The sequence below is a fragment of the Macrobrachium nipponense genome, chromosome 13 (genome assembly GCF_015104395.2).
Source record: "Macrobrachium nipponense isolate FS-2020 chromosome 13, ASM1510439v2, whole genome shotgun sequence".
Classification (NCBI taxonomy): domain Eukaryota; kingdom Metazoa; phylum Arthropoda; class Malacostraca; order Decapoda; family Palaemonidae; genus Macrobrachium; species Macrobrachium nipponense.
Window position 1 is genome coordinate 35,365,177 of NC_087206.1, and position 13,089 is coordinate 35,378,265.

Here is a 13,089-nt window from a genome sequence, read left to right on the forward strand (position 1 = left end):
GAAGCCTCTTGGAGGGCAAGAGAGTTTCAGGAATGTGGACAAAATGAGAAGACTGTCCACATAAGTGTAAAGGAATTGAAGGCAATTTTTCTAGGACTACAAGCCTTGACTCCTTTAGTCACTAGAAGAAAAGTAGCGATTTAAACGGACAACACCATGGCCCTGTCATATGTCCGCAAATAATGGGACTCACTCTTTCTCTCTCAACAGGGTGGCAGAAGATCTTCTTTGGGTGAACAGATACAGAATCCATCTGTTTCCAAGGTTTGTCCAAGGGAAAATGAATGTCGTAGCAGATGAGCTGAGCTGCTCAAACCAAGTTCCTCCTACAGAGTGGACTCTGAATGCGAGAGTTTACCAAGACCTGTGGAGACTATGGGGCAAACAATCCATAGATCGCTTTGCCATTTCCAGTAACAATCATATACCATTCTTCTGTTCGCCTGTTATGGACCCTCAAGCATGGAGAACAGATGCAATGCCTCTGGACTGGATGGGTCTTGCCATATATGCTTTCCCCCCTACTTTGGTCCTATAAGAGAGGTTATCAGCAAATTTCAGTCTTATCAACACATTTCTATGATTCTCATGGCTCCAATCTGGCCCAGGAAGGAATGGTTCCCAGACCTCTTCAATCTCCTTGTGGCCTTCCCCAGACTTCTTCCACAAGGTCGATGTGTTCTCAAACAACCCCACTTCGACTGGTACCATCAAGGGTTGTGTGCTCTGGATTTAGATTGTCAGGAGTCTTATCAGAGAGAAAGATTTTGCTCAAAGAGCACCAGAGGCTATTGCAAGATGTAAGAGATCATCTTCTTGCAAACTTTACCAGTTGAAGTGGAGAATTTTTACAAGGTGGTGCAGACAAAGTCACGTCTCTTCTACGACCTCTATAACGCAAATAGCGAATTTTTTGCTATTTTTAACATACAAAGAAGCTGTCTCCCTCAACCATCAAGGGTTATAGGTCTATGCTTTCTTCATTATTTATACATAGAGGTCTCAAATTTTCGAATACAGGCAGTCCCGGTTATCGGCGGGGGTTCCGTTTTTGGCAGGGTGCTGATAAGCGAAAACCACCCTTAACCACTGTGCGATTTATGGCGCTTATGCCACCAATAACTTGTGAATAGCTCCTCTGTTAGGTATGTTATGGTGCCATAACTCTATTATTGGCACCTTATGGCACCAATAATTGAAACTCAGCGCATTATAGCGCCATAAAACCAGATCACCATTAACCAGGTCCGCTGATAAGCAGGGACTGCCCCATAATCAGGACATCAGCAACTTCATTAAATCTTTTGAGACATTAAAAGTGGGAAAGTATGGAGAAGTGGACTGGAGTTTGGACATTGTTTTAAGGCAGTTATCTAGTCTGCATTCCCAACTGTTATGTTCTTCTTCCCTGAAGAACCTTATGAAGAAGACATTGTTTTTAGTAGCTTTAGCAGCAGCTGGTAGAGTGAGGGAGATCCAGGCCATTAGTAATGAGATTGGATTTGCTCAAAACAATGCAGTGTTGTCTTATGTTGGGGACTCTCTGGCTAAGAACAAGGGCCCGTCAAAGCCTTGGCCTCATTCATTTGTAATAATAAGGAACCCAATGGACATACATTGGGCCCCCCGTATTTGCGTTCTCCCGATTCTTGGACCCACGGATTCGCGGATTTCTCTCTGGACCATATCTACCCATTATTCGCAATAAATTCGCCTGTTCGTGGTATTTTTCCATGAGAAATATCCAGAAATTCCTGTTTCTTTATCAATGTCATCATAAAATGTACTTTTTGTGATAAAACTATTAAAAAAACCAAGTATGAAAAATTTTAGTTTTTCTCGAGTTTTACCTACCAAAACAGGCCATTTTCTGCATTTTTATAGGGGTTCCAACTATTTGGGGGGGGGGGGGGGGGGGGGGGGGGGGGTAGTCTGGTACGCATACCCTGCAATACAGGGGTATCACTGTATTGGGAGCAGAAGAAGAGGAATGAATGTTGTGTCCTTTAAGGTCCATTAGATATTATCTTCATAAGGCAGAGAACTTAAAAGGACATTCAAACCATCTCTGGTGTTCAGTGAGAGACCCCTCCCGTCCTCTCTCTAAGAACGCTATTTCTGCTTCCTAAGAAGACTTATTCTGGAAGCCCACTTTCAAGTCCAAGAGTAAGTCCTAAACCTCTTGAAAGTGAAAGCTCATGTAATTTGAGCAGTGGCAACTTCGTTAGCTTTTAGACACAATATGTCAGTGTCTTCCATTCTGCAAACGACATTCTGGAGGTCGAAGTTGGTGTGCATATCACATTATCTTAAGGATACAGAATCTTTTTGAAAACTGTTATAGGTTGGGGGCCGTTATCTATGGCTGGCATTGTGTTGGGAGAGAAAGCATGGGGGGACCCCTTTTCCTCTACTATCTCCTCGCCTTGTATATTTTAGGGTTATCTAGTTTTTTGGGAAGCCTGGGGGTACAATGTACCTGGAGTACCCTCCAGTTTTTGTGGTTAGGGGTGGGGTTTTTAATTTATAGTGTAGGTGACTGTATTTTGGATGGTTGTCTGGTCTTTGCCTAGGTGAAGGGCAAACTGTTTATTTTTTTTTTAACCATTAGTGAACCTCCATGGTTACGAAATCCCGCTATTAGTAGGGATGAACCTGGCCATTACTGCCATGTCTCCTATGGGTGATGAGAGGAGTATTCAACTGCAGCTGCTCTCACCAGGTAAGGCACTGCAAGCATCATGTAATGTGAGCGTATTATTGTTTTCTAAACCAATAACTTTTTTAAGGTTGGAAAGAATAGGTGTCCATTTACCACCCTTCCTTGGAATGTGGAATCAGCCATGTAATTGTTTGGTAAGTTGCATATGTGAAAATGATATTTTTATAATAAAATAAGGTTTCACATATACTTACCAAACAACTATGTAGTCATAGACCTCCCTCCTCCCCACAGATGGATGTTGTGGCTCAATGAATATATGACAGTTGGCTCAGTAGTACCGTGTGTTCCCAAAAGTGGGCGGATCCCTTTTCACCTACACTAACAATAGCAGTGCTGCCACACCAAATTATTTGGATTTTTGACAGCCAGGTAAGAAAGCTTACAGCTATGTAATTGTTTGGTAAGTATATGTGAAACCTTATTTTATTATAAAAATACAATTTTGATAACATAAGAAATAGTATTTACTTATATGTGTAAAGGAAAATTACAATTTTTTAGTTACATTTTTTCATTGTCCATCAGGCAGGAGTCTCTGGGGTACACCTGTATCAGCAGATGTGCTTGTCAGGGAAAAAGCAGACTACTGGAGGTAACCAAGAATATTCATCTTCTTTCATGCTGAGATTTGTTACACATCCATTTACACCCTCCCTAGTAACAGCTGGGGTCATATGTATATTGACAGAGATACGTAAGTATTTCTGATTGAAGGTTTTTTTTTACTTTAAAATGCAATTGAGATTATTTTTTCTATTCACTACAGGATCATTTTTAATGATTTGGGTATTTAAGAAGTAAAAAATGTAATACATATAAAAGGTGATACAATTCAAAACTTAGGAAAAAGGTGTAATTTTAGTCAACAAATTGTATGCTATGTTCATTTAAAGTAAATGTCACTGTTTCACAAATGAATTCCTTTTAGTGGGGCAGACCAATTTGGAACTGTCCTGTTTGCCCAAAACCTTAAAGGAGCCCTCTGCTGCATGACTTACCATGACATTTCATCAAGCCCTTCATCTTTTAATTATTCATTAGTAAGATGGCTTTCCCTTTCAAATTTCTGTCCCTTCCTAGCCAGGTTGGTACCTCTGCTGCCATTTTTCCCTCCCTTTAGTACCAAAGTAATGTCTAATAATGCTCAACTTTGCAATATCTTCTTATATTTTTATTTTTATTTTTACAGGCCTGAATTTTTTTCCCTTTGTCTTTCTTTGCTTCTGTTTTTGTATTCCCAGGTAGATGGGCTAGACTCATTTAGACCAGGTTCTGGTAGTATTTGTTGTGGTTTATGGTAATTGTAAAAAGATTCCCATTGCAAGAGCAGAAACTGGACATCCTATCAGAATTGGTGGCTTGAGGATACCAAGTTGACCAGTTGTTCAAATACTTGTGCTGATAAGTGTCTTTTGATGAAATGATTAAAAATTGCAACTGGATTGATCATCCTAGGATCCAATGAAAATCGAATGCAATGTTATAGTACAGAAGAAGAGGGCCTGACATAACTTGCACAGTCAGCCTTATTTATACCAGCATCTCCAATTTGAATATATGTGTACGTATATTAGCAGTACGTATTAAGTTAGGTATTGAATGGTCCAAATTGTTGTAGTATTTCATTGTTTATTGGTCAATTTAGCTTTATTATGAAATTTACTGGGGTGTTTTTGGAGGGCTTGGAACGGATTAGCCATTTTACATGTAAAATGTGGTCCAAGATAAGAAAAGCTCATGATATGAAGGCCGCCTCGGAACGGATTAATTTCATATCTTGAGGTACCACTGTATATGGGTTTGCACTTTATAAATGATGGCTGGTTCAACTCTAAAGGTAGAGGAAATTGATAAGCAAGTTGTTGAGGAAGACTTGGTTTATTTTGCCAGTTTTGGATCTAAAGAAATTATCTCAGGATGTAGTGTGCTTTTCCTTCCTGCTGTCTTAGATATTTCTTACCTCAAATCAACAGCATCAGGCAGTGCTCATCTAGCCTAACACTAGGTGTATGGCATTTACAAAGCTCCCTGCCTACATGATTAAAACTAATTGAGTGTTGTTCTGTGGATGTCCTGAACATATTACTTGACAATCTGTCTCCAGAGCATTGGCAAAGCTGCCATCTTTCCTTTTGTATGAAAGCTAGGAAATGCACATTCCAAACAGTCTAGCAAAACACAAAAAATATAGTAATTTCAGTTATTTATTATAATTAATTAGTATTAATATTGAACGTCCTGTGTTAGCGCCTAGATGTTCGAAGCATCGTAAGCAACCTCTTGCTTCCGATAGGTAATCCTCTCCCAGGCATTCGCAGCCAGGTGTGTCAACTAACTCGTCTTCACATATATGCTCTTAAAGGTGGAAATACCGACTTGTCATCTGTTGAAGAAATGGATTAGAACACTGCTCCTGTGTTGGTATATTTGAGCCTTCTCAAATACTTTTGTTTTGGCACTCATCAGAATAGTGGTAGTACCAATTCTCATGATGAGCACCAGGTATTGTCAAGCGCCAGTCCCCGTCCAGGCACTCTGTGCCATCTGAGACACCACACTCTCTTGCTCCAGCTCACTTGGTGCTTTCCATGCCTCACCTGACACCGGCTGTTGGCAGTTTGGCACTAGCTGTTGGATACCCAACGACACACTCTGCTCGTTCATCTTCATCGACACTAGGGGATCTTTTGCTAGCCACCACTTGAACAGGGCCTCATGAGAGTCGAGGAGGAGGTTCCCTTTGAGTCCTCTTTGTGAGGTTTCAATCATGGAGAAGAAAGATGCGTGGCGAGATGTGGCAAGTTCTCACCAACTTTTGGCGCATTCAACTCCACTCAATTCTTTCCTGCAAATGAACCAATTGTAGGAAGAGAATGCTCTGTTTGGTGGGTGAGAACCTCTGCTCTTCCTTCAGGAAGCATTTTTCGCTGAGGCGAATACGTTTTCCTAAGTCTGTGCTTTGCTATCATCACCGCAAGTTGATGATCACACGTGTTATCTCTCCCTCCTGCTTCTTCTGAGAAGAGCAGGCAAGAACAGTCATCCTCCTCTTTTTTCCTCTCTACTTCCTGGGTTACACCAGGATGGATAAAGGAATAAGAGGAACTCTACATAGTCTACTCCCCAGAGTTTGGATACAAGACCCTATGGCTGGATCCTAGGATCTCGCCAGATGTACATTCATCTGTTCAGGATGGATATCACTAAGAAGTTTGAACTCCACTTCTCCAGTGAGAACAACCAGTTCGGCATGAAGTAGTTGTCTTTAGTGTCCTGATATTGCCATAGAAGCCTCCCTTCAGGATAGCTTCACCTTTGCTCTATTCATTAGAGCAGGGGTCGGCAACCTATGGCACGCGTGCCAAAGAAGGGATTTTGACGTAGGAAAAATCTATTTCTGGGTGATTGGCTCGTGTCGCCCTATGAAAGTATCCTTAATATCATTCTTTCTAGGCAAAATTAATCTAAAATTACCAGAGAAAAACAAAATTAAGAAAATGTCAGTTAAACTGACTCGCTCACTCTATAAAAGAAGTGTCGGTATGGGAATATAGGCGAGTGGGATCACTACCACGAGTCATTCACCATTTAGACCTTCCAACATAAAATCCCCACCAGAGAGAGCTGATACGAAAGGGTGATGCGGCCGCTACTACTACTACTACTGACGCCACGGACAGCAGCGCCCCTAGCGGTCATCCTTAATCTATGAACATCTTGTCCTGCAGGGTGGGTTTAACACTCGCCCCAGTTCTATACCGACACCTTTTATTTAGGTGAGCGAGTCAGAGACTTCTGACATGTCCAATTTAGCAGTTCTCTGGTATCATAGCAATATTTTACTAGAAATAGTGCTAAAGAGGACACATTTCACTGGGCGACACGGCTTCCTCGCCCAGAAATAGATTTTTCCTACGTCAAAATCCCTTTTCTGGGCTCAGCTCGTGTCGGCCTATGAAAGTGTACCAGAGAAACAGACAAGATGGGAATAAGGACAAATGAAACCCAGTTGTAAAAAAGAGATATATATAATATAAGTGAATCAGGGACATTACAGTATACAAACAAAGTACTTAAAGCTAACTTATCCTAATACAATGACATGATAAAGAAAGCAATCAATATAAAGTACTTAAAAATTAACTTATATTAGACATAGTAATACATAGTAATGTAATGGCAAAATAACAAAGAATGATTCACTTAATTAAGATATTTACATAATATACAAACACATTGTGTTTACCCTAGCATAAAAATAAGGGTAGAAAAACACTTGAAGTACCTTATATGTACATAGCGTGGAGTCCCTAGCAAAAAAATAAGGGACAATCCACCAATATGATTCTAGTGGCTAAGGCTAGAGTATCCGAGTAGCATGGCAATAGGGTGAGGCATGTTGGACGAGGTAGGTAGAAAGGAGACCTGTATCTATACTACAACTACTATACAGTATCAGGAGAAACAATGTTTCCCGCTGCTACTGCAGAAAATTTTAAAGATTCCAAGGACTTTAGGTAATGACGTTTAAAGACTGTCGGTGATTTCCATCCAGTATACTTTTTAAGATCCTCAAAGTTCATATGGTTGGAAGTAATTAATTTGAGGTGGCTACTCCTCTGATGTCATGTGCTTTGAAAATGAAATCAGGATTGGCTGTTTAATGAAGTAAAGGATCTGTTGTCTGATTCCTTTTACTGATAAAGTACCACCTTTTTCTTCTATAAAGAGAGAACCTGAGGATCTTGAGGATGTACGAGATAGAAAGGCTCTTAAAGTTGATACTGGGCAGAGAGAAGGATCTTGCGGAAGTGGGATGACTTTCCAAGGAGCCCACCTTGCAAAGGGGCATCCTCATTTTTAGCTAAAAAGCTTACGATCCGGGGCAAGTAGAACTTCTCCTGAGGGAGGAATTGCCACATGGACCCGCCGCATACTCTGGGAATAGAGCCGAAACAGTTCTGAAATTCTGGCTCCTGAAGCCAGGCTTAATAAAAATAACGTCTTTCTAAGAAGCATTATGAATGTGCAAGACGAGTTGTCAGTATCTGAGGCTAGTTTGAGGACATCATTTAAGAACCATGAAATAACTGCAGTAGGCCTTTGAGAAGGTCTTAAGTCTAATGCACAGGCTTTGGAATGGACGTAAAGTAAGATTCTGTTAGGTCTATCTGGAAACCCAACTGAAAGATTTTCTTCAAAGCCGATTAATGAGTAGTAATAGTGCTAGCTGCTAAGCCTTTTTCAAACAGACCTGAAAAAGGATATAGCTAAGTTAAACTGTCAGGTTGTAGTGTTTGATTCTTTCAGGAAGGATGCTAATTCTTAACAGCTGAGTCATATTGTTCTAATAGTTGACTCTCTTTTATCTGATTCTAGGAAGAGGATGTTTTGTGGATCAATGTTAGCATCTTTGTTAGCCGCAAACTTCATGAAGTCCATAAAGTTAGGGTCTGAAGAATTCCTGAGGAAGCGAACACAGTCCTCATTTGTACTGATTTGCGACAGCTTGGGATTGGGAATCCGTTGAGGTCGGAGACCCAATTCCAGAAGCAGGGGATACCAGTTGCTTTTTGGCCAGTCTGGAGCAATCAGAGCTACTAGTCCCTTGAAAGTCCTCAGCTTGCTCAAGACTTTCAAAAGAAGATTCACTGGAGGAAAAACATAAATTTCCTCCATTGATTCCAATCTAACGACAGGGCGTCCGTGGCATAAGCCAGAGGGGTCCAGGTTGGGGGCCACATAGCAAGGGAGCTTGTGGTTTGCGTGTAAGGCGAAGAGATCTACTTGGAGACCTGGGACTCTCCGGCATATCCACTGGAATGACCCGTCGTCCAGGGACCATTCTGATTCCAGAGGGAGGACTGACCGGGACAAAGCGTCTGCTATCACATTTCTTACCCCCGCCGAGGTGAGTGGCGGACAGATGCCATCTGTGCTTGTCTGCTAGCGCAAAGATAGCTATCATGACATTGATTTAACCCGTGGTTTGGATTTGGGACCCTCCCACCTCTGTTGCTGCAAATGTCTCTACTACGCTCTAGTCCAAAAACTTAGTCTTAGGATGAGACTTCTTCGGGGGAAGGAGTCTCTTCAGGGTAAGAAATACTGCCATTGCTTCCAGGACGTTTATGTGAAGCTGGCGGAACTGAGCTGACCAAGTCCCCTGAACTTGCTTGAATTGAGAATATCCCCCCCATCCGAACAGGGAGGCATCCGTGTGAATGGTTAACACTGGAAGGGGATATTGAAGGGGTACTAATTTGCAAGGTTCTTCACTTTTGTCCATGGACGTAGCTGATTGCGAAGGATCTGTGGAATTATTGACAACTTGTCTCGAGATTTGGCGTTTGCTCTCAATCGCCAAACTCGATTTATATCTTTCAGCCTTGCTTTCAGGTGGATGTCTGTCACTGAGGCAAACTGAAGGGAACCTAGGATTCTTTCCTGGTTTCTCCTTGATGTTTGTTTGCATTTGAGAAATTGTTTCACAGACTTGGCTATTTCTTCCTTTTGGCCACCGGAATTGACAGATTGTGGGAAGACAAATCCCATTGGATTCCTAGCCACTGAAAACGAGACTCTGGAGTAAGTCTGGATTTCGTTTTGTTTATCTGGAACCCAGATGTTCCAGAAATTGAACTACCTTTTTTGTGGCTTTGAAGACATTCTTCCCCTCGACCGTTGGTGCCCAGATCAACCAATCGTCAAGGTATGCTGCTACCATTATCCCTTGAGTTCTCAACTGTTGAACTACCACTTCTGCTATTTTCGTGAATACCCTGGGGGCTACATTCAGACCGAAGGGCATCACTTTGAATGAGAATGTCTGATTTCCTAGTTTGAATCCTAGGAATGGACGGAAGTGTCTGGCTATAGGGATATGATAGTATGCGTCTGTAAGATCGATGGAGGATGTGATGGCCCCACCCGGGGAACGGGAAGTAAGGTCCGTACCTGCGAGATGGTGAGCATTTTGAACTTGTCGCAACGAAGAAAGAGTTTAGCTTTGACAAGTCTAAGATTACCCCCCTTCTTTTTGTTGAGCCTTTCTTTGGCACGCTGAATAAGCGACCTTGAAATTTTAGATGCTTGACTCTCGCAATAGCTCCTTTCTGAAGGAGTTCCTCCGCATAATCTGTCAATTCCTTTGATGGTTCCTGATAGAATGATTTGATTGGAGGGGGATCTTTGATCCAACTCCAACCCAATCCTTTCCTTTGGACACGATGCTCTGTGCCCATTTGCTGAACCCCCACCTGTGACGGAAGAGGAACAGCCTCCCTCCTACCTGGGGAGCCTCACTGTTGTTGGGCGGGTTGACCTCCGCGCCCAATCCCTCTGAATTGTCTTTCTCTTGCAGCTCTCCCTGCCACGCTGGCGAAAGTGGCCCCTCGCCCCTGCTACCCTGGAGAACCTATTAAAGGTGGGTAGGCTGGCTTTCATACATAGAGTTGAAGGCCGGCGAGACTGCGTAGGAGGTTGACGGTTGAGACGAGGGAGACAACAGGAGGATGGGTTGAGCCTGTTTTGAAGTAGACGGCTGTCCCTGTTGAAGTAACTGGGACGGCCTGAACAAACTGCTGTTGCCTGCTGTTGCTTCTGGTAAGGCTGGAACCTTCTTCCCTGTCTTCTTAAGCTTCTTACCAGCAGCAGGGGCGGTCTCTTGCTTCCTCTTGGAAGAGATGCCCCACCTAGCCCTAAGGCTCTGGTTGAGCTAGCAGCCTCGTGGTGCACCTCGTTCACAGAGGACTCTGGGAAGAGGTCCGCACCCCACATGCTGGAAGCCAGGAGTCTATTAGGCTCGTGCCTGATAGTGGCCTCCTGCAGAACGTGCTTTCGGCAGTTCCTCCTAGCTTGGAAGAAGTCGAAAGCATCAGCTTGTACGTCTGGAGCTGAGATTTGGCCAGAATCTTGAATAGCGGTTCTGTGCCATAAGGACAGGGCAGCCCATTTCTGTGATGACTAGGGAGTTGAAGGGACATCCCAAATCTAGCTCGAGCATCGAACTCAGCCTGAATCAGGGTATCAGGCAGCCTTGGAAGCTTCTCGCCAAACTGGTCCATTGCGCAGTCTGGCTCTTAAGCTTACCAATCGAGAACGTGGCAGGCAAGTTCTCCCACAATTCTCCAAAGGCTGGGAAGACGGAGAAGTAGACTCAGTTCCCTCAGCTGTGGCATGGGCTCATCCTGAGACTGCCTGAAGAGTCGCTTCCACTATTTTTGGTAGCGAACGAAGAGAAGCCTCCTCCCTCCGTCGCGAAAATAGTGAAAGGACTCTTGAAAGCTGGAGCTTAGTGTTAGTACACTCCCAATCCCTCTAGCAGTGAACCCATTCCCGCTGTGCGTGCTCCCTACTATACAGCACGTTCTCTCGGGAAATCTTGTCCTCTCTAGTGAGAGCAGCCACGGTCAGCCTAGCATACCCAATGAAAGGAAGCTGAGTCAATCCAGGAGGATAGAACTCGAAGTCCTCAATTCTTCGAGTTCCACACTCCGGGACAGAGATCATGCTGTCCTTGAATGGAGCATAAGCGGCCACTCTCCATGGGTTATCCATGGAGAAGGCTGGTAGGGATCGTAGGGAGGTAACTGCAAAAATGCCAGTACCTGCTACGGGGGAGCTTGGCTGAGGAACCTTGAGAAAGAAAGTCCAGCAAACACGGGTCCTCTTGCTCTCTAACTCTGTTAGAGAGATCCTGAATGGATTGGCCCAGACTTGATTGATGGTGTTTGACAGCTGCGCAAACATCTGTTCAAACCTAGTCCCGAGGGCAGACATCCTCGAGCCAAACCATCTCTCCCACTTGCTGCATCACCACTGCCGAGAAGGTGGTGGGATCAAAGGAGCTGGTCCCGCCACCCCAACCGGAGTTACCGGAGTGGATGCGGTGGATGCCGGAGAAGGCGTTGGCTCAGCTGGAGCGCGAGCCTTCTCCTTAGAAGCCTTGCTTCTAGAGCTCTTAGAGTCAAGAAGAGCTCGGCTTTATTTGCCTTCACCGCGTCAGCGTAGGAAGTCGTAGACTTCTTAGCTGAAGAAGACGACGACTTCTTAGAAGTCGTCTTGTGGAGGTCTTCTGTTCTCTCTGTCCCTTCACCTTCGGGGGTACAGAAAGAGCGGCGAGAGCGGGCAGGGATCTCAGATCCCGTAAAGCCTTGGAAAGAAGCAGTAGAAAGGACAGGAGAAGAAGATCCAGGAGCGCCCAAGGAAAGACCTTGGCGCCCGACACACCTACCTCAACCAACAATCCTCTGCCCCTACCGCCATAGGCTCGATGTTCAGGTCCAGGTTTGCCACATCTGGGACCGGCTCCTGCGTGGAGACGGACCCGAACGCCTGCTGCACCTCCTGCTGTATCGAAGCTATGAGAGGGGCTGCCGAGATGGGGTCAACATAGCCGGTCGACTTGCCACCGGGGAAGATCTGAACGGCCAGCTTCTTGTCGAGAATGTATGGCTGGCCCTTGGCGGCGTTCTTCCCGAAGCCGCCCACCCAGCCTTCAGGTTGCCAAGGCGACTTCCTTCACGGCGGCAGCCTGAAAGAGAAGGCGAAATGAAGCTTCTAGCGGCGGAGACAGGGTTGAACAAAGCTTAAAACTAAGTGTTATTAGTGATACGACCAAGAAGTCTAAGAGTAGACTTACCCCACCCAACAGCTGACTAACAAGGTCGTAGCATATGGTGCAAGTTCTCTGGGTGCCAGACGATCAGACCATTGTGGGTGGTGGCACACGGGCGATGAGTCCTACACTCCTCATGGGCGCAGGGGTCGTAGAGAGTCGCGTTGCACCCCAGGTACCTGACAGTTGGTAGCCTGTAAGTGGAGAGATACATAAGTATCAGGTGCACACTTACAGCCTAACAGTTGCTCCGCTGCATGCCGGAGCGTGAAAGTTAGATTAAACCAGAGCCCCGCCATAATACGTGTGGTAACTAGGCGGTTGGAGTTGTCTAAGGCTACGCCGGAGACAGGAGAAAGATTCCAACCAAGTGTGGTGGGGAAAAATTCACCGTAAAATTAGGGTATATCCTTATATATATAACGAAGTATAAATTTTTCCCGTCTACTAGAAGAGTGCCCGGGTAAGGAGCGAGCTCTCCTCCGGTAGCGAAAAAAGGATATAGTAGGCAAGCGACAGACCACTAGTAATGTCCACCCGCCCGCTGGCGGAGCAGACGAAACTATAACCAAAGGGGCCCCCGGCTTCATCGGAGGCTCCGTTCATTACAGTAGGGGAAGGGTGGGAACTGAGCAATAGGTGGGGGTCCCGGTGTAACACGGCGGGAGAGAGAGAGAGGGGGGGGATGGCCTACCCCTCCCCGTCCCTAGAGCTACCCGCTCGGTGACCCCGGTACCCGAGACAA

General features: G+C 44.7%; 1 protein-coding gene across 4 annotated transcripts in view; it reads left to right on the top strand.

Annotated features, from left to right (window-relative positions):
- The window catches only part of LOC135225738 (dolichol kinase-like), a 403,642-nt gene that overhangs the window by 92,855 nt on the left and 297,698 nt on the right, over positions 1 to 13,089 (top strand). For all 4 annotated transcript variants that reach the window (XR_010317080.1, XM_064265131.1, XM_064265132.1 and 1 more), the window contains one exon: positions 3,251 to 3,419. Coding sequence is in view for 3 of the 4 variants with exons in the window: in XM_064265131.1 (XP_064121201.1) it covers positions 3,251 to 3,419 (169 nt within the window). In the remaining variant the exon portion in view is untranslated. The remainder of the gene's footprint in view (positions 1 to 3,250; positions 3,420 to 13,089) is intronic.